The sequence below is a fragment of the Periplaneta americana genome, chromosome 17 (assembly GCF_040183065.1).
Source record: "Periplaneta americana isolate PAMFEO1 chromosome 17, P.americana_PAMFEO1_priV1, whole genome shotgun sequence".
Classification (NCBI taxonomy): Eukaryota; Metazoa; Arthropoda; class Insecta; order Blattodea; family Blattidae; genus Periplaneta; species Periplaneta americana.
In genome coordinates this window covers 5,188,687-5,211,514 of record NC_091133.1, presented here as the reverse complement: position 1 = coordinate 5,211,514, position 22,828 = coordinate 5,188,687, and the positions used below count along the sequence as shown (strand labels likewise).

Here is a 22,828-nt window from a genome sequence, read left to right as displayed (position 1 = left end):
ACTATAAATCCAAGGAATTTTGAAGGCATTTTAACAATTTTCTCTAGTGACTGGTTCATAAGAAACCTTCACTGATTATACAAATTATATAAATATAAACACAGAAATATAGAAATTTACAGCTGTAAGTTATAACAATGATTTCTTAGAGAGAGCTATGGATCCTTTAATAGCTAACAACACAATAAATTTTAATTTGTAGATTTTTGGGTTATGTGTTTGCCAAAATAATTTTACAAAATGAGGAATAGTTTCTCTGGCTCCTATCACACGGCCTATTACTTTAGTTTGTCTAAATTTATAATAAAATTATATCAGAAATAGAAGATAAAGTAGTAGTAGTAGGGTTTAAGAAGGGCGCGTCAGCTACTATGGCTATTTGCGCCCTTATCTAAAATTCTACATAAATAATGTAATAATCAGAGTGCTAAAAGAACTAAAAAGCGTTGTCACTATAAAACGAGGCACACAAATGCAATATACATAAGGTGATTTCTACAGAAGCATAAAAGTGAGCAATTCTACCACACTAGGTGGTATTCAAAACGAACAAATAAAACAAAACTAAGGCCACCAGAGATAAATTGTGAATCATATTTTAAAACCATAAAATTTTATAAAATATTCGGATGTATAAAGTCCGAAATGACAACAATGTAAAATCAAATATAAAACAACAAATGTAACCTCCGGATGTAAAGGGTTCGGTGGATAAATAAAACGGATCAATTAAAAAAAAAAAAAACTGAATCACCTTATCCAGTCCTGTATTCGATAAAAATCTCAGAACTGCATTTGTACAATTAAAATCATTTCCAAGAGCGTCACGTAGTGTCGGCCGAATTCCATATTGCCTGCAGGCACGGTCGTATTTTCTGCAACGCAATAAAAAAATGTTCCACCAATATAAAAGATAAAAGAAACAGTGGAATTAAGGTATCAGTCACCTTTTTTACATATCATATTATAATTTATTCAAAGTGAAATTGAAAAAACAAACCAATCAGAATTTAAATCATAGTAACATCACAGTTTAAAACAATACAACCTTGGTATTAATATAGCAATGAAATGAAGCTCGTGTTAGCCAGCTTGATAATATAAGTTACGGTATATTATATTTTATTGAAATTAAATTTAATAAAGAAACCTTAAAAAAAAACAGATGGAACTTAAAACAATACCATACGTCATTGACAATAATAACTCACAAATTATATAACTTTTACATGCTAACTTATCAAAACTTAAAAAACAGGAGAAAATTAAAAACATTTAGGAAACCAAACATTGAAAATAATATTATATTATGTGATTTAATTTCTTCACTATTACAATTACATTATACATACATCTAATTTCACCAAGAATTTATTTGTAATGTCTTTTTCTTTTTTCATTATTTCCCTGTACATTTATTGGGCAAAATCTCTTGGCTGCAAATGATCCTTTTAACGTGGCTCCGTGTGCTTTCCATTTTGTCCTTATGGGAACCTGAGATTTTTACGAGGAATAAGTCTGACGATTAAATATCATTTTATTGTGCAGTGCATATGAAGAGAAGGCATATGTCACTGTTGATAGTGATTCGTCCATCGGATGGGGACGTTAAGCTTGGCAGACCCCTTGGTGCTATTCGACAGAGTAGGCTACGTTTTTTATTTGTAGGTTATTTTACGACGCTTTTTCAACAGCTTAGGTTATTTAGCGTCTGAATGAAATGAAGGTGATAATGCCAATGAAAAGAGTCGGGGTCCAACACCGAAAGTTACCCAGCATTTGCTCATATTGGGTTGAGGGAAAACCCCGGAAAAAACCTCAACCAGGTAACTTGCCCCAACCGGGAATCGAACCCGGGCCACCTGGTTTCGCGGCTAGTAGGCTATGTGTCGGCACTAGGTTTCCCCTTCTCCCTTCCTCACCCATTCCCTACACTACACTTACACGAACACGTGCACATACACTCACCTTGGTACACGACATAACTCTTCACAGATACACTTCATGCATAACGTGGCCCGCTGAAGTGGTGTGCAACTTGAAAATGGGTCATAATCCTGCCATCTATCCGCAGTATGCAAAAGCCGAATCACGAAAAGTGAAGTGGGTAGGCATTAGACACACACAACACACCTTTGAATTTAAAAGTAACCTTAATAATTGTTTTATTAATTGAATATGTTCTATAATACTACAAACACTTCACCACTTTTCAACATAGTATAAAAGGAAAATTTGCATTGAACGTAGTGAGGACTATGTTGAAAAGTGATGAAGTGTTTGTAGTATTATTGTACATATTCAATTAATAAAACAATTATTAAAGTTACTTTTTGACTGTCCCTCATAGAAACAAATGTTTGTCATGTATAATTTTAATGAAGCAAATACATTTAGGAAGATTTTCCTTATACAGACAAAGGATAAACAGTCATTAATATAACTTTTTTTGTATATTACTAAAAGAGTGCAATTTATACTACTTACTTACTTACTGGCTTTTAAGGGACCTGGAGGTTCATTGCCACCCTCACATAAGCCCGCCATTGGTCCCTATCCTGAGCAAGATTAATCCAGTCTCTACCATCATATACCACCTCCCTCAAATCCATTTTAATATTATCTTCCCATCTACGTCTCGGCCTCCCAAAGGTCTTTTTCCCCCCGGTCTCCCAACTAGCACTCTATATGCATTTCTGGATTCGCCCATACGTGCTACATGCCCTGCCCATGTCAAACGTCTGGATTTAATGTTTCTAATTATGTCAGGTGAAGAATACAATGCGTGCAGCTCTGCGTTGTGTAACTTTCTCCATTCTCCTGTAACCTCATCCCTCTTAGCTCCAAATATCCTAAGAACCTTATTCTCAAACACCCTTAATCTCTGTTCCTCTCTCAAAGTGAGAGTTCAAGTTTCACAGCCATATAGAACAACCAGTAATATAACTGTTTTATAAATTCTAACTTTTAGTTTTTTTGACAACAGACAGGATGATAGAAGCTTCTCAACCGAATAATAACATGCATTTCCCATATTTATTCTGTGTTTATATTAGTGTTATTAATTTTTTACAGTTCTGCTTAGTCTATCTCAGATTACTTTATAACCTGTCCTTTCCATTTCTTTTTACATCTCACAGCAGTTAATTGTGTATACAGGTGTTGTGCCCAAGGATTATGATAAGAATCGTAATCTGTGGTTATGACCATAAGCAATATATTTTAACTATTTAGCAATATATTTTCACCGTATTTCAAAGTAATGAAATCGTACTTATCAAAACATTCAGGTTAATCTATGAAGACATGCTTATAACACGCGACAGAGCTTCCTGTTTCTCCACACAGCAACAGATTACAGCCGTACAATTTAGCGACACAGCAGAAGTCAAAGTCCAGTCCTTGAACAAGACAGGAAGTGTGTACGCTTGCATTTCGCAAAGCCAGCTGACATAACGAAAATCGCAGATTGTCCAGTAATAATTGACAATCTGCATGTCTCGCGAGACTCCTAATTGGTGATCATTTTGAATTCTGATGTTCTATTGGTTCAGTCAAAACAGACGATTCAAACCTTGAAAATTGTGAGAGTTCCTTAAGTCTATATTGTACCAATTGACAGCAGGAAACGCCGATTCTAAATTATGGTTAAGAATCGATAACGTGGTGTTCAGCCAGTGCGATATCGTGGTCATTAGTCATATTAGATAGCAGTCATAACTTACCGACGTCCAGAAGAAAGGCAGAAAATGGCATCATCTCTGAATAGCAGCAGGGTTGGCCCTACAGTCAACTGTAGGTAAAATCAACAATTCAATTCTTTTACTTTACATTTAATTATTATTAATTATTTCATTCTGATACTTTAAAATTAAAAGCAATTTTGATACTTGGTAAATAATCGTTCACTTTCAGTACCCTATATTTATCTGTTCTAATTTGACATTTTGTTAATAAACTTAGTAATAGTGAATATTTAAACTTGTGAATATTTCGAAAGCCTGAGATCACATTCTAAATAAGGAATCCCTCCTATCCATAAGAAAGTGTAATATATAAATCATGTCAGAGAGTCAGGAAGTACAACACAGTGTCTAATCCATTTGTGTTGTCTTCATAAATTTGTTGCTATGCTTAAAGGACACAACACAGCCGTATATTCATTTCCACCTAACTTCGTTTTTTGCTAATGCAAGATATATTTTATCACTAGTCGATAATTTAAATTAATCTGTCAGTTACTACCAATGTAATTAGTTTACTCTTAATGAAAATAATATTTATCCCCATAAGAATAAATTGAGCATCATTCAAAACAATTTCCATATGCTATTAGTGAAGCTCTATAAAATAGCCTGCATCAACGAATCCTCATTTCAAATATTTAAGAGGCCATTCAGGTCTAAACTGGCGATTAACCCTGTTTGTAACCTGGATGGTTAATTTAGTATTACTTGGTAATATCTCTTACTCTTATGACATTGCTATACATTCTTTGCGCATCACCAGCATGAATAACATACCTGTATATTTATTTTATATCCTATCCTATTGTATCTTATCCTATCCTAATCCTATCCTATATAAAATATATCATTGTTGCTTATCGTACGCTATCATCATACTATATCATATCATATCATATCATATCATATCATATCATATCATATCATATCATATCATATCATATCATATCATATATATCATATATCATATCATATCATATATCATATCATATCATATATCATAACATATATCATATCTTATATCATATCATAACATATATCATATCTTATATCATATATATCATATCATAACATATATCTTATATCATATCATATATCATATCATAACATATATCATATCTTATATCATATCATATATCATATCATATCTTATATCATATCATATATCATATCTTATATCATATCATATCGTAACATATATCATATCATATATCATATCTTATATCATATCATATCATAACATATATCATATCATATCATATCATATCATATCATATCATATCATATCATATCTCTATCATATCATATAATAATGATTATCATTATGTATGGGTGGACGTGATGTTTCTAGAAATATTTGCATTCCCACTTTTTCTTGTGTAAAATAAAATAAAATCTGCATTCGGTTTCCTATGTATTATATAGCCTTTTACTATGAGCTGCGTATAAAATAGTACTGTACTTATTTTTCGTTGATATGGAACTTTTCCTTTTGTTTTCGATATGTCTCCAAACTGAATGTTGTGTAATGGGAGATTCAAGTTTGGCTAGAGACAAACTAAATGAGATACCACTTAAACTACATATTTTTCTTTCTTTCTACTATTAGTCCCTAAAGCCTCTTACGACCTAATGGTTGAATTTTCATCCTAGCGTTTCATTGGACGACCTAGAGATCTCTTCCCGTTTGGAGGATAGTGAAAAATGGCTTTCGGGATTCTGTTTGTACGCATGCGATACAGATGATTTATCCATTTGTTCTGATAATGTTGCATGCGATGCATTGAATGTTCTAATTGTAATTATTTCTTTACTTCCTCATTGATCCCTTTCGGTAGATCCTGCTGTATGTGTCATTAGATATTAAAGCATGAGGCAAATTATAACATGCAATCATAAGAAGGAATAACAAGATAACAGAAAATAATACTGATTACAAGAGATCACCTTCTCGAATATCTTTTCCTAAGAAGTGCCCTGCGAAATAAATGAAGCGCGTATACGAGTATATTTTGTATCACTGAAATCGGAACTCAATTAGTTCAGGTGCATTATGTTAAAGAAATTACCGTCATGCTTTGCGCGAGAAGCTGTCCTCCTACCTCTTTTATTTACCCTGAAATCTTTTAAGTCAACCCTACCCACAATAATGTAACAAATATTTCTGTTCGTAATTGAGTTATTATATATCAATAGCTATCAGTATGTTTCCAAAGTCGTGATAAGCAACAATTACACAAATATCATTTTGAATTCAATTTTGCCGTCAATAGAATTACGGTAGCGATTGTACAGAGCGTTCACCTATGGGTGAGGCCAGGAAAGCTGCATGTACTGATACGCCGCTTTGTGCGCGCAGTTGTTGAGACACGCTCGACAATCAAGGACATCAAGGTCGACAAGTTATCAGTTGTGAGCCAGATGTTGCAGTATTTAACACGTACAGTGCAGTTTCTTGACAGAGTTGCTTAAATATTCAGCGTGTGTGTAAAATTTGTTAACAATGCAAAACGCAAAATCACGCTTGAACAGAGAGTTTTTTACGAGGCCTATGTGAAAACAGAGTCATGTAGAGAGGTGCATAGGCAATTTGAAGTGAAATATCGGGGTGCTCCAGTTCAGGGTAGAGAAACTGTTAGACGTCTTGTTAACAAATTAAGGACAACAGGGTCGATAAATGCTACAATTCCTAAGCGAAAACAAAGAGTATTGACGGAAGAAAACATTGATGAAACCAGTGCATCATTTACACGCTCTCCTAATAAATCTGTAAGATGTGTTTCACAGGAAGTTAGTGTTTCAAAAACATCAGTCTTTACTGCTGCTAAACTTTTAAAATTAAAACCCTACAGAATATAGTATAGAAAGCGGAAGCTTACTGATACACGATTCCCGCAAGCGACACCGCAGGCAGGCCGCTTTCCTGGCCCCACCCGTAGGCGAACGCTCTGTACTTTGAGTGTAGAAATGGTTTCTTACCATTATGTATCAGCTGTAGCGCGACCAGATTTTGTTGAACCTGAGCACATATGCCCGACGTGACAAATGCAAGCGGAATAGACTCAGCTATCTGAATAAAAGTGATAAAATACGCAGTTGAGTTGTGAATTGATAACATCTACGGTAAATTGTCGCAACAAAGAAAGAGAGTATAATGGGTGTCATGGGCTAAAATTCCGCTTTTATCAATATATTTGTCGTTTAAACTGCAATGTTCAGGCCTACAGTGAAAACTTAGTTGTGCCAAGACTAATTCTCTGCTGCTGGTTGATTAGTTGGAAAAGTTACGTATTCCTAGTAATAGTAACCTAGGATAGTGCATATAGATATGCTCACGCGGTGTCTATATGAAATAAACGAACATTGTTTATTGAGGATTGGGGTCTGATTCCGTGTTACAGTCGTGATGGATGTGATCAAGAAGGAACCTGAGGTCGATCCTTTGGCTATACAGTGGAGTGATAACACTGATACAGATGGGAAGAAGTCCTTATCAGAGGTAAATCGAAAGTCACTGCTTATATTTTCTATATCCGACATATATAATATTGTAGAATTTGACAAATATATGGGTGTATCTCCCAGTTTATAGCTAGCAGACTCTCAGTAAATAGATTAAGAAATTCCAGATACAGACCTGTTTGTCGTGTTTGGTTTCATGTCACGTGTTACAGGCTTCTTATTTACTATTTCATAAAATTTTAAGAGCTGATAATGGGGGCTGGTTTAAACGAGATTTAAGATAACCTTCAATCAAAATGCTTTTCATAGATTGTCTTCATTTGTTAATGCCTTCTATATCTTAAGGAATATACAGTGAGATTAGTTCAGGATGCTCTGCTATCAATGTGTTGGTTACCACGAGAAACGCGCGCGTCTCCTGCACTTTTAAGGCTCATTCACAATGAAAATTAAACATAACGTAAACATTAACATAAGCACATAAACATATGCCACAAACTTAAGTAGCCAAGGCCCATTCACAATGAAAATTAAACATAACGTAAACATAACACGTGTGTGGAAACAAACATACCGAATTAACAAAACTACAGAATCTATTACATAAAAATGGAGAATTGCACAATGACTGACGATGTAGCTATTCAATTTATGTTTGTAATAACTACAATGACATCAGTATATGGCTTTCAATACTTGAAATCAAAGAAACGGAGATGTAAAATAATCAACTTTTTGTCATATGATTCCATCACAGTCTAGTATATACAGTCGCGAAACTCAATACGTAGTAAATATGCAAACATTAGGTAGTTGCTCACCACTAGGATCGCTAATATCGCCTCATTACAGGCAATGCAAAATAGTACCGTCACAGTCTATTGTTTCTAGCACCCTCAAAACTGAAGCTTCGTGACTGTTTATAGTAGACTGTGATTCCATGTTGCGCGCCTAGCTATCCATGTAGGCAAAGCCCATGAGATGTTAAACAAAAAGTGAAAACACGCTTTCCGCTTGTGCACTGTTTCCAAATCGCATAAACATAAGCATGAAAGTTTGGAGTTTGCAAACTTTCATGTTAACGTCATATGATTAAGATTAAGTTTATGCTTATGTAATTCATTGTGAATGCTTTCATTAAATAACATGGACACAAGATTTTATGCTTACGTTATGTTTATGTTTAATTTTCATTGTGAATGGGCCTTTAGGCCTACAAGCCTACTGTTACAATGCTTAAAAGTTGCAGTACTTATCAAGCCCACATTCGTTGCTCAAAATGTCCTCCATTTACTGCAAAACACAGTTGACATACTTTTATTAAATTCGCAGTCACTCTGCAAGTTCTTCAGCACTGATAGAATTTATTGCATCTCTTAACATCCTATTTAAGTTCGTTTATGGAGTGTGGGTTTCTTGCATTCTGTAGGGCCTTCATTTAAGTACAGTAGAACTTGGTTACAACGACATCCAAGGGACCTTAAACATTATGTTATAAACGAGTGTCGTAGTAACCGAGATTTACATTATCAGTCTAGAGAGGTGGAAAATGAAAAATAACAAACTTAATTAGACTTACTAATATGTTTTCGCGGGATATCAGCCGAGTTAAGATTTTGGAATGCTCCAAGCTTTCGACTGCTATCTCTGCAGCCATCTTCAGGGAAGTGATGTCCGAACAGAAAGTCGAAAGGTTATATAGATGTGGCTGTCTCAGGTGAAACGGGATTGGTTGGCGGATCGGCCAATCCGGGGCCGGGAATTGTCATCGCTCGTAAGCTCCGCCCCTCCCGGGATTACTGCGTGAAGTTTGGCGGGCGGCGAGCCCTGTTCCGCCGGTTGGAATCGGTTGCCGTCTTCGGTCCGTGATCTTCATGACCTTGATTGTAAGAGGGCCTGAGTTGGTCTAAGGCCGGTGTCCATGCCTGACTGAGCTGGAGTCCACTGTCTCTGTTAAAGTTGTTTTTCTCCAGCTTGATCTCTATGGCCTCCTTGATTGTACGATCCCAGTAGTGGCTTGATTTGTTAATGACCTTGGTGTGGTCAAACAGTATTTTATGCTCCTTTTCTATGCTGTGTTGCGCCACTGCAGATTTTTCCGGGTAATACAGCCTCAGGTTCCTCTTATGTTCTTTGATTCTGTCTTCTATTGTGCGGCCAGTCTGCCCTATGTATACTTCGCCACACTCGCATGGAATCTTGTAAATCCCTGGAGTCCTTAAGCCCTGACTGTCTTTAACCTGACGTAGATGACTCCGGATTTTGCTCTGTGGTTTATGGATGGTTTTGATATTAACCTTCTGGAGGATTCTGCTTATTTTGTGTGACACGCTCCCGCAGAATGGAATGAAAGCTTTCTTTGTCGGTTCTTGCTTGCTGTCTAAGTCTATTGTGTTACATCTCGTGGTAACTTGTTTGAGGGCTTTGCTGATGTCTCTCCGGCTGTAGTTGTTTTGTTGTAGTGTTCTACGAAGATGGTCCATTTCTGCAGGCAAGTTGTTGATATCGGAAATGACTATGGCGCGATGTAGTAGACTAGTCAGGACGGACTTCTTCTGCGAAGGGTGGTGGAGGCTGAGTGCATTCAGGCACAGATCTGTGTGCGTCGGCTTTCTATACACGCCATGTCCGAGAGTACCATCTGCTTTCCTGTGTATGTGGATATCCAGGAACGGCAGTGAGCCCTCTGACTCCACCTCCATGGTGAACTGGATATTCGCGTGGATGCTGTTGAGATGTTGTAGGAACTCTTGTAGCTTGTCTTGTCCGTGCGGCCAGACCACGAAGGTGTCGTCTACGTAGCGGAAGAAGTGGCTCGGCTTGTGTGTGGCTGAGTCTAGGGCCTGGACAGTCAGGGCTTAAGGACTCCAGGGATTTACAAGATTCCATGCGAGTGTGGCGAAGTATACATAGGGCAGACTGGCCGCACAATAGAAGACAGAATCAAAGAACATAAGAGGAACCTGAGGCTGTATTACCCGGAAAAATCTGCAGTGGCGCAACACAGCATAGAAAAGGAGCATAAAATACTGTTTGACCACACCAAGGTCATTAACAAATCAAGCCACTACTGGGATCGTACAATCAAGGAGGCCATAGAGATCAAGCTGGAGAAAAACAACTTTAACAGAGACAGTGGACTCCAGCTCAGTCAGGCATGGACACCGGCCTTAGACCAACTCAGGCCCTCTTACAATCAAGGTCATGAAGATCACGGACCGAAGACGGCAACCGATTCCAACCGGCGGAACAGGGCTCGCCGCCCGCCAAACTTCACGCAGTAATCCCGGGAGGGGCGGAGCTTACGAGCGATGACAATTCCCGGCCCCGGATTGGCCGATCCGCCAACCAATCCCGTTTCACCTGAGACAGCCACATCTATATAACCTTTCGACTTTCTGTTCGGACATCACTTCCCTGAAGATGGCTGCAGAGATAGCAGTCGAAAGCTTGGAGCATTCCAAAATCTTAACTCGGCTGATATCCCGCGAAAACATATTAGCGAACCAACGCCGAGAAAGCCTCAAATCATACTTAATTAGACTTATTTCAGATTTATGTATTGACTTTTAAGTCTACCATGAACATAACAAAATACACGTAGGCCTACAATTATAAATACAGTATTCTGTATTAAGACAGTTTGTTGAGTGCTCACCAAACTACTTTACTTAGAAGTGAAGTAATCAGTCATTTTACTCTGTTGTCTTCTACTTGCCCAATACACACTTTCTAGGGCTAAATTACGTTGTATGTGCATAATTCTAATGACTTCTAAAGCGTCACTCACTTCTTTTAGTGGCCATACTGCTTTAAAATGCGCGCACTTAGTGAAAACTTCCTGTCGAAACTGATCTAATACCGCATGAATTCGGGCAGGTTACAATGGGGTGGGGAATCCGCCTGCATTCCAGATGTCTATGACAGAAGGAGACTGTAAAGAATTTGTCAGGGTCAGATTTCAACAAAATATTTCTTAAAATACTTTGGTTCTTAGAAAATCTTATTCCAAACTGAGATTGAAAATGACGTTATATGCGAGGTAGACACATATATGTTTGTCGTATTAAGCAAGGTAGGAAAGCATATGTCTTATGGGGAATTATTTGGGACCACAGAATATTTGACGTTATAGGCGAGGTCGCTATAACCAAGTTCTACTGTAATTTTGTCGCTACATGAGCAGAACTTTCATTTATTCCAGTTTTCTGTGCTGAGGGATTTTTGAGGAGTGTGTTCCAATCTTTCACCTTACTTTGTATGTTCATATTTTATCCAAGTGTACAGTACACTTGACATTCTACATAAATTGTACTTCATTATGATGCACACTTTTGAACATGTGTTCAGAATTTTTATAATTGATTTTAGATATTTGATATTGTAAGTTTTTAGTTGGACATAATGACAACAATATTACAATATACATTGTGCTTGATATTTATCTTCGTTTTTTAGTGGAAAGCATAACTTACTGTTATTTTATTGTAATTTTCATTCAAATTATTACATATTATACTTGTGCAAATGTTAGTGACATTTTATCTGATTTAATATGTGAAGAAAAGTGAAAACGGAATTTTGCTATTTGGTTTCCTGGACTTGTTTATTTGCATATGGTAACCATTTGTTTCATTATGGTGTTATTTATTATAATGTAGGACTACTATTATGCATGGTAGTAGAAAGAAGGAAACAGGCAAAATTGAAATTCTTACAGGATCCAGTTGAGGCGAATGGAGATAATTATTTCAATAAAAGACGGGAAGCAAATCGTACGCTTAGAAATAAAAAGAGAGAATACTTGAAGGAAAAACTGAATGAGGTAGAAACAAATAGTAAAAATAAAAACATTAGAGATTTATATAAGGGCATAAAAGAATTCAAGAATGGATATCAGGCAAGGGTAAACGTGATCAAGGATGAGAATGGTGACTTGCTTGCAGACTCTCATTCAATCCTTAACAGATGGAAAAACTATTTTGGACAACTCCTAAATATACATAAGCCAAATAGAAATGATCGGGACGAAATTGAAATACAAACTGCTGAGCCATTTATACCCGAACCCACACTTTCTGAAGTCGAAATTGCGATAGAAAATCTGAAAAATGATAAGTCTCCAGGTATCGATCAAATTCCAGCAGAATTAATACAAAAGGGTGGAAGCGCATTATCTAAAGAAATTTATAAGCTTGTACTTGCTATTTGGGAAAAGGAAATTGTACCAGAACAATGGAAGGAGTCCATAATCGTACCTATCTTTAAGAAGGGGGACAAGACTAACTGTAGTAACTTTCGAGGAATATCACTTTTGTTAACGTCGTACAAAATTTTGTCCAATATTCTTTTAAGAAGTTTAACTCCATATGTAGATGAAATTATTGGGGATCATCAGTGTGGTTTTAGGCGTAATATATCAACTGTTGACCAGATATTTTGTATTCGACAGATAATGGAGAAAAAATGGGAGTATAAGGGTACAGTGCATCAGTTATTCATAGATTTCAAAAAGGCATATGACTCGGTTAAGAGAGAAGTTTTATATGATATTCTTATTGAATTTGGTATTCCCAAGAAACTAGTTCGATTAATTAAAATGTGTCTCAGTGAAACTTACAGCAGAGTTCGTATAGGTCAGTTTCTGTCAGATGCATTTCCAATTCACTGCGGGCTAAAGCAAGGAGATGCACTATCACCTTTACTTTTTAACTTTGCTCTAGAGTATGCCATTAGGAAAGTCCAGGATAACAGAGAGGGCTTGGAATTGAACGGGTTACATCAGCTTCTTGTTTATGCGGATGACGTGAATATGTTAGGAGAAAATCCACAAACAATTAGGGAAAACACGGGAATTTTACTGGAAGCAAGTAAAGAGTTAGGTGTGGAAGTAAATCCCGAAAAGACAAAGTATATGATTATGTCTCGTGACCAGAATATTGTACGAAATGGAAATATAAAAAATGGAAATTTATCTTTTGAAGAGGTGGAGAAGTTCAAATATCTTGGAGCAACAGTAACAAATATAAATGATATTCGGGAGGAAATTAAACACAGAATAAATATGGGAAATGCCTGTTATTATTCAGGTGAGAAGCTTTTATCATCCAGTCTGCTGTCAAAAAATCTGAAACTTAGAATTTATAAAACAGTTATATTACTGGTTGTTCTTTATGGTTGTGAAACTTGGACTCTCACTTTGAGAGAGGAACATAGGTTAAGGGTGTTTGAGAATAAGGTGCTTAGGAAAATATTTGGGGCTAAGAGGGATGAAGTTACAAGAGAATGGAGAAAGTTACACAACACAGAACTGCAAGCATTGTATTCTTCACCTGACATAATTAGGAACATTAAATTCAGACGTTTGAGATGGGCAGGACATGTAGCACGTATGGGCGAATCCAGAAATGCATATAGAGTGTTAGTTGGGAGGCTGGAGGGAAAAAGACCTTTGGGGAAGCCGAGACGTAGATGGGAGGATAATATTAAAATGGATTTGAGGGAGGTGGGATATGATGATAGAGACTGGATTAATCTTTCTCAGGATAGGGACCAATGGGTTGGCTTATGTGAGGGCGGCAACGAACCTTTGGGTTCCTTAAAAGCCAGTAAGTAAGTAAGGACTACTATTATAAGTATGAATGAATTTAGCAGCAAATACATCAGTGTGTACTTTCTTATTAATGAGTCACAAATAAGTGATAATAAGATGATTGAAAATTCTCAGATAAAGTCTCATAATACCACTACACCGTGTCGATATTGTGGCAAATTGTATGTGAGATTATACACACATTACAAAATCTCATCCCGAAAAACAGAGGGAATATATTTTTGATCAACATCGATCTTCTGAAGACCAATCTAGCACTTCAGATCAATCCTCCACTATGATAATTGACAGATCTTTCGTCCGAAATACTGAAGCAGTACATCTGGATAAAGTTTGGCAAGAAATTCAGTTATTTACTAAAAAATTTGAAGCTCTATTGGAAAAGAATCCAAGGCCTGGTGAGTTCAATACAATTTATATTGATTTTGTGGAAGCCCTTACAGAAATGAATCATAAGCTACCGGGTCCTGTTTTTATGAAATGAGAAAACAAAAACATTTTTACCACTAATGATAGGAGCTATTAAGATAGCACTAATCCTCAAAAACAGTCCAAAAGAGATAGGAAAAAAAAAAACAAAAAATATAATTATGAACTTTTGCAATGTCAATATTTTAATGACTGCAAAGAGTGTACTCGATCAATATTGAATAATAACAATACCAATACAAGATTTTAAAAATGCTATGGAAAATGAATGGGGAGTTCCAAATAATTGTACACTTGAAAATTATGTCACATTTCATTCTAGTCTACCTAATGATGAGTTACAACAGGAGTTTAAAATTTCTATAGAAGTTATACAAAAATGTGTGAACAAGATGAATCAGCTAAATCAGCTCCTGGCCCTGATAGGGTTCTAATTCGGACTTTGATAATAACTGAATGCTCTCCAATAATATCTCTTATATTGAACATAATGCTAAAATGGAAAACTGTTCCAGATAAAATGCCTGAAGCCAAAAATATATTAATTTACAAAGGCAAGGGGAGAAGAGTGATTCCAATAACTGGAGGCCAACGTCTGTTTGGTCAGTAAATCGAAGATTGATTGAAAGAGTTCTTGATTCTACACTGAGGCAATTTGTTAACTTAACCCAGATAAGACTGACGTCCTATATATAGGACCCGGACGTTTTATTTTTTTAACATTGCTGTGTAAGATTTTCATAGTCGGCAATCATGATACCATAATCCTTATGTGTTATAAATTGCCTCCAATTTTTTTCTTATATTTAGTCTGTCATAGTCAATGTTATTATCATATTTGTGTGAAACGTCCGGTGTCCTATATGTAGGACGTCAGTCTTATCTGGGTTAAATGAAAACCAAAGGGGATTTGTATCGCAACCAGGAACATTTATTAATACTTCATTAGTTAATGGGTGCCTCAAGAAAGCTAAGCAGAAGAAGAATGTCTCAATAGTTATGTTGGATGTGCGACAGGCCTTTGATTCTATTGGATTAGAACATGTAACTAATTGTCTGAAATCCCTACCTATTCCAGTACCTTTACGAGAATTAGTTCAATCTTTAGTAGTGGGGAACTTTACTCGGATTCACAATTCCAAAGAGATCTCTGTTCCAATTGTATTACAAAAAGGAGTTTTCCTAGGGTCACCTTTATCCCCATTAATTTTTAATATGCCAATAGATTTTATTTTAATAGTACATTTTGCAACGAGCCTATAATGAAGGTAATTAAGAAGTGAGTATGGATATTTATGAAACGAGCGCAAGCGAGTTTCATAATTTTCATACGACTTTTTATGCTCGACCATATTTCTAACTTGATATTATTAATTTTAATTGTATCTGACCTTCAGCAATGTTCCGTATGTTGTGAGATGTGCGCAGACGCGAAAGTATTCATTTTTTCCGAGGAACAGATATCCACGTTGACCTTGCTAGGCCATAAGAACCTACAGAGATAACATTGAAATTAAATTAGACATTGAAAAACTAGATGACAAATTGAATTTATTTGAATATTATTTACAATTAACGCTAATTATTATAGTAACAGAACATAACCTTCTGCGACAGTATTGGATTTCCAGCCTCCGTGACTTTTCGGTAATTCTCTTTCGATTGCATATCCGAGAATAATCGATACTTGCGGTTTTATAACGGTAGAAAGCTGACCTGTCATTGGCTGGACAGTTGTAACCTGAGTCGTCATTGACTGAAAGACCTGACCTTTAATGAGTAGGTGTACTTTAATGACATGCATTAAAGGTCTGCTACCAGGTGTATAATTACTACGTTTCGGCATGGTCGAGCATAAAATAATTTACGGAGAAACAAGTCAGTGATAAATTTGGTTTTGAGGTTTCTGAAAATTTAGACAATCTAACTATGGCTGCCTTTGCTGATGATTTATTAATCATAGGGAAAGATATGTCAGCTGCCCAGGACCTAGTATTAATGGTGAAGAAGCTTTTAATCCTAATAAATCAACTTCCATTAATATTGTAAAAGGAAAGTTACATGATTCTTTATGAAGTTTGTTCTACAAGAGGGATCAAACAAGATGAAACCATAAGATATTTGAGTGTATCATTCAATGAGGAAATAAAATTTGATCGGGAGGCATTTATGTTAAGTCTGAAAAATGATTTGGAAAATATAGTATCCACCTCCATGCTCCGCCCAGATCAAAAGCTCAACATTGATAACCAGTACATATGGTCTAAATTGATCTACCCATTACAAATGGCTCCTATCCATCAGTTACCAGGAACATTCTTAGAAGATATTGACAAGTTAATCTGTTAAACAAATGCTTGTGTTGCCATCTGATACACCTACTAGTATGTTATATGCAAGCAAAAGATACAGAGGTTCGGGATTGGTCAGAGCATCATGGGAAGCATTCTTGCAACACTGCAACATCTGCATCACTTTAATATTAAATGAAAATCCTTATGTAAATAGTATGCGACCTTTGTTGTCTGAACTTAATTCTTCCTACGTAAAGATTATTATTTTTTGGTCCTACAGAATATATCTGTTATGGTAAGGTAAATGGTAAAGGTATCCCGTAACATGCCATGGAGGCACTTGGGGGGCATGAAGGTAGAGCCCCATGCTTTCCATGACCTCGGCACTAGAATGAGGTGGTGTGGTTGGCACCATGTTCTGACCGCCTTTTACCCCCGGGAAAGACCCGGTACTCAATTTTATAGAAGGCCGAGTGAACCTTGGGGCCGTTCTGAAAGTTTGGCAACGAGAAAAAATCCTGTCACCACCTGGGATCGAATCCCGGACCTTCCAGTCCGTAGTCAGCTGCTCTACCAACTAAGCTACCCGGCCGCCCATATCTGTTATGGTAACAATTAATATTAGAGGAGAAAAATTCGTTCTGGCACCAGAACGAATTTTTCTCCCCTAATATTAATTAATTGTTCCTGTCAATTCTCCCTTGTCCAATTCAACTTCGTAAATCTGTGACTAGGAAATTAAGAGAGGGATTAAGAAATAGAGAATTCGATTCCTGGGAAGTAATGCCTGGAAGAGGCCGAGGTGTAGAATTATACAGCAAAGTACCTAAAGCCAGTGCCTGGATTTATAATAAGTCTGGCTATCTACATCTGAACAGGTAACCTGCCTTAAAATGAATGCCAATTTAGCAACAGTTAGAGGAGTACCAGGTTGTTCTTTGGATGGATCCCGGTGCAGACATGGATGCCCAGAGACTGAAACTCTTGCTCCTCTAGACATATTGACATCATAGCGTATTCCCAGACTACCAAGATAGGATATATAATTGATCCTACCATAAGGATTGAAATGGGGAGTAGCCAGCTGGAGGATGTGAATCAAGAAAAGTTCAACATTTATCTGACAACAGTTGATTATTCAAAGTAAAATATCAGCTTTAAAACATTGAGGTGATTAATCTTCTTTTTGGAGCTCGTGGTGTGATTCCCAAGTTCTTTGAAAGCTTCAGGAAGACTTTTGAACTACCACAGACACTTACTACTGACATCGCTCTTGCCAAATTTTGAATCATCATATTCACTCTGTTTAATTTTTTTTTTTCGTTTTATAATTCATATATGTTTATTTTAATTTTCTGTCAACAAAATTTATATAAAACATTTAATATTGTAAAATTTATGTAGGAGAGTATACTGAGTCGTTCTCAACTACCTCCAATGGTAGGCAGTTAACAAAATTTAAAAGAAATTTTATTGTACCTGATGAGGGCGAAAACGTTCGTAGAATAATACAACAAATGTAAATATACTAAACATTGAATAATTTGTTTCGCGTATTGTGTTAAGCCATAATATTGATAAAATTTTAATATATTGATAAATAGCAACATTTTAAAACCTGTATTTCGCTTTTCTCAATTGGCATTACTGAATAACATTCAATTTCTTTATTGCAGTAATTGTTATTCATCTATTTTGGCTTCACAATGTCTGAATAGGTTAAGTATTCATAAATATGCAGTTATTAACATTTTGTGAGCGAATCTTAGGGATATATTATTTACATTTTTTATTTTATTCACGAAATAGTCCTAATTAATGTCACTCGAGGTCTGAGATTACTATAGAAGACTTTACGAACATTATAAACAGCCAAGGTGAGATTATGTATCTTTTATGGAATATTAATTACTCATGTAATTCTTATTGAATTGGAATAATTAGGTTTACAGTGTCAATAACATCACTTTTTATTCTTTCACTTGGTATGTGTTTCATAAATATATTTTAGATATTTAGATTCGTAGAAAATATGTACCTACACAAGTAGAGACACAGTACAGTGAATTTTTAACTTTCAGATATGAATTCTTTTCCAGACATAATATCGATATATAACCTATTTTTTATTTGTAGAATTAAACAAGTAAACATTGCTTTTGTGTATCGTATGTATCTGTTCTCAATCATCGATATGTTACATATGTATTATGTCTCTGTCTTCTGCAGGAAGGGAATTTATTGATCTCCACGTGGCTGGAATAAAGACGGAATGCGTGGACCACAGCTATGATCTTAATCTTTAGCATATGACAATCCCATTAATATTTTCTATGAAAAGTTATATTTTCCTTTACTTGAATAAACCCTAATTTTCAATTACGGTTATAACTTTATATGTATTTTTATTACATTTCATGACATCCAGCTCTTACTTTCTAAGAGGACATGATCTTAGAATCAGTGTAAGAAGATTTACTCCCAGTTTTCATTTCGATGTTACATTTAAATGGAATGTTGTAGGGAGTGTTTACTGGCAATCAGTGTTCAATATTAAATATTGTGAGCACACAATGAAATCCTTAGACATTATCTAGATTTCATTAAATTAATTATTGGGTAAAGACATTTACTTGCATTTTTTTCTTACAATATCAGTTTAAATCTTAGTGTACTGGAAACAGAAAAACCTTATGAAACAACATTTCCAAGAATTGGCGTTTGCTATTCAGTTTTGTACCTGGACTCAGTAGGATTTAAATGCAGGTCTATGTCATGAAGAATCGATGCACTATTCATTTAACTTGCGCCATCTTTCTGTCTTTATTTTATAGAAAGAGTTGTGTGATTTGGACACAGTAAAGGACGAGTTGGAACTGGAAGTTACGGCAGAGGAGAATGATATTTTGACCAGTAGGTGAGTCTTCACGTTACCCTTTATTAATATTGACACATATGATGTTAATATGCACTCTGTTAGAGCATGGAATGGTTCGGCTATATAATAAGAATGACTTCGGAAATCATGGAAAAAGGAAGTTATGAAGGCAATAAGTGCTAGAGATTTTATTTTATTTCTTTCATAAAATGAAGACTGAAGAAATAATCAACCATATTTTGTGATATAATTTAGAATTAATTCCTCGTACTTTGTTATGAATATCTCTAGTCCAAACAGCCTTCAGCCCGAAGGAGATAGTGAAAACCTTAGTTAACAGAGAACCATTGTAGTGCAAATAGTGGTATTAGGTATTAGGACTCATCACGTATATTCTTTTTACACTTCAACGAACCATATAGGCGCGCGCCCCCCACACACACACGCACGCACGCGCACACACACACATCTCTCTCTCTCGCTCTCCCCCTCTTCCCTCTCTTCCCCTCTATCCTTCTCCCTCTCCATCTCCCCTCCCTCTCCCCCCTCTCCCTCTCTCCCATCTCCCTTCCTCTTTCTCCCTCCCTCTCCCTCCCTCTCTCTCTCTCTCCGTCCGTCCCTCCCTCTCTCTCTCTCTTTAAAGAAAATCTCATCATTGCCGTCGACCTGGTTGGCGAGTTGGTATAGCACTGACCTTCTATGCCCAAGGTTGCAGGTTCGATCCCGGGTCAGGTCGATGGCATTTAAGTGTGCTTAAATGCAAAGGCTCATGTCAGTAGATTTACTGGCATGTAAAAGAACTCTGCGGGACAAAATTCCAACACATCCGGCGACGCTGATATAACCTCTGCTGTTGGGAGCGTCGTTAAATAAAACAACATTTAACATTTCATCATTGCTATAAAAGAGAGGAAGACTACTTAAATCAGGTCGACCAAAAATACATGACCTCGTTTCCGAACAGTCTGACGTCGAAGAAATGGCAAGCCATTTTCAAGTTATCATCTCTACAGCCTGCAAGAACTAATTTAGAACTCTCACATCTGCCCCGAGAGCAGCCGGAACCAAATCAGTCCCACAGTGGACAAAGGAATTGACAATTATGAGAAAAATGGTTAACGCCCAAAGAAGAAGATACCAAAGGACAAGAGGCGATGGTGCTCTGCGCCAACATAGGAAATCACTCTACAAGGAATCAAAAAGAGAATATCAAACCAGCATTCGACAGGAAAAAAATTAAATCCTGGAAAGAGTACTGCAACATCACCACAATCACCAACCCATGGAGTGCAGTGTATAAGATAGCATCTGGCAAGAACAGAAACCCTAAGGAAAGATGATGGCACTTATACAAAGGATCTGGCTGACAAATGAACCACGTGATGAACCATTTTACCCAAGATGATGATGAAGAACATGATAATGAGTACCACAAACACATCAGATTAACAACAAATAGCCCCGAGCACTTATGACGACATGCTATTCACGAAAGAGGAGATACGAGATGTACTTGATAGAATGGATGACAGGAAAGTGTCAGGGGAAGATGGAATGACAAGTAATATTTTACGACACGTGTTCGAACAGATACCGCTATTCGTAACTGCATTGTATAATGGATGCCCAAAGCAGGAAATTTCCCTAACCCATGGACAAAATCCATAATTATACCAATCGTCAAACCAGGAAAAGAGCATTCTGATGATGTCTCTAAGTATCGACCGATAAGTCTGTTAAATGTGGCTGCCAAGGTGCTGGAAAAAACTATTAATAAATAGAATAATGTATCATTTGAACTGAAAGATATACTGAGTAGAAATCAATATGGATTCACACTTCAAACAGGAGCAGTGGATGCTATCATGGCAGTTAAAAATTTCGTAGCAGAAAATCTAGGAGAAAAACATGTTGCAATGATTAGCCTCGACGTGAAAGGGGCCTTCGATGCAGCCTGGTGCCTAGCTAGCATCTTGAATGCGTTAGAGAAATTTTAGTGCCCCAGAAACCTTTATGACCTGGTGAGAAACTACCTCAACTATAGGAAATGCATATTATCTGTCAATAACATAAAAATAGAGAGAAGTTTAAGGTAAGGATGCCCTCAAGGGTCATGCTGTGCATCCGGATTATGGATTATCCAGTACGACTCCCTATTGAAATTAAATTACAAGCAATGCACAAAAGTAATTGCATTCTCAGATGATGTTGTTATCTTAATCAAAGGTAAAAGCAAACTGGAAGTTGAAAATAACGCAAATGTCGAGCTGACAAAGGTTACCCAGTGACGGCTCGTGATAAAATATTATGTGTGTTCACACTTTGTGGTTCCAAAATCGAAGAGAATTTGAAATCGTACGTTTAGTTTAATATGAAATGTCATGATTTCAGTGTTTCACTATCGACAAAAAAACCGTATATAAATTCAAAACAACATAATAATAATAATAATAATAATAATAATAATAATAATAATAATAATAATAATAATAATAATAATAATAATAATAATAATAATAATAATAATAACAACAATAATAATAATAATAATAATATTCATATTAATAATAATAATAATAATAATAATAATAATAATAATAATAATGATAATAATAATAATAAACTCAGTCTTTTTATTTCCAATTTTTCTTGGTGAGCCAGTTTACCCAGTTCTTTACTGTTCAAAATTACTTGAACACAGTTCATTGTTTACGTTTGTTAAAAATGAATACATACCACGGTCTCGTTATATACAATAATATATTTTGATTCACAACACACTGATACACTATAGCCTATACCAGTACTGTAATCCCATTTGCATAGATTACTATAAATACATGCCAGTAAATATTATTCTTAAATATTATACACTGCCAGACAGATACATAAATTCATACCATTGCCACAGTCAGCCAGCACATGTTTGAAAGCCAAACTATGCTATTGTGCCGACACTGAAGTATAGTAATTCACAAACTACACTCTCGTAGCAGCACTGTACACGTAAGTAAACGTTCCTACAGTCAGATGCTGACATCTACAGGCTATTAAATTTCCTCCTCGAGATATAGCACGTGAATGATAGGCATCGATGGACCTGACATCTGTAGGATAGATACTCATCATGTTCACTTAATCCTTTGTGCTCTTGACGAGTCATAATCGGCCAGCTAAAGACAATTTTCTCCCGCGCATGCGTGAAATTCCTGTAACCAACTCGAAAGGAGCACGGCTTGTACGTGAACGGATGTTGCCAAGTTTACATAAGAAGTTTATGCAAGATGCGGGAAGTTTAAAATACTCGATTCTGATATTATACATCCCCACTACGTCAGTACGGTATCAAATAATAAAACTAGTCGTGCATTAATGGAAACAAGGTGTTCACGTGCTCTTGTGCTCT

General features: G+C 36.2%; 1 protein-coding gene across 1 annotated transcript in view; it reads left to right on the top strand.

Annotated features, from left to right (window-relative positions):
• LOC138692580 (oocyte zinc finger protein XlCOF6-like) overlaps nt 1-22,828 on the top strand; it is a 31,036-nt gene that overhangs the window by 5,868 nt on the left and 2,340 nt on the right. The window contains exons 2-3 of the mRNA XM_069815577.1: nt 7,148-7,245; nt 19,379-19,461. Coding sequence (XP_069671678.1) covers nt 7,153-7,245; nt 19,379-19,461 — 176 coding nt within the window. The 5' untranslated portion in view covers nt 7,148-7,152. The remainder of the gene's footprint in view (nt 1-7,147; nt 7,246-19,378; nt 19,462-22,828) is intronic.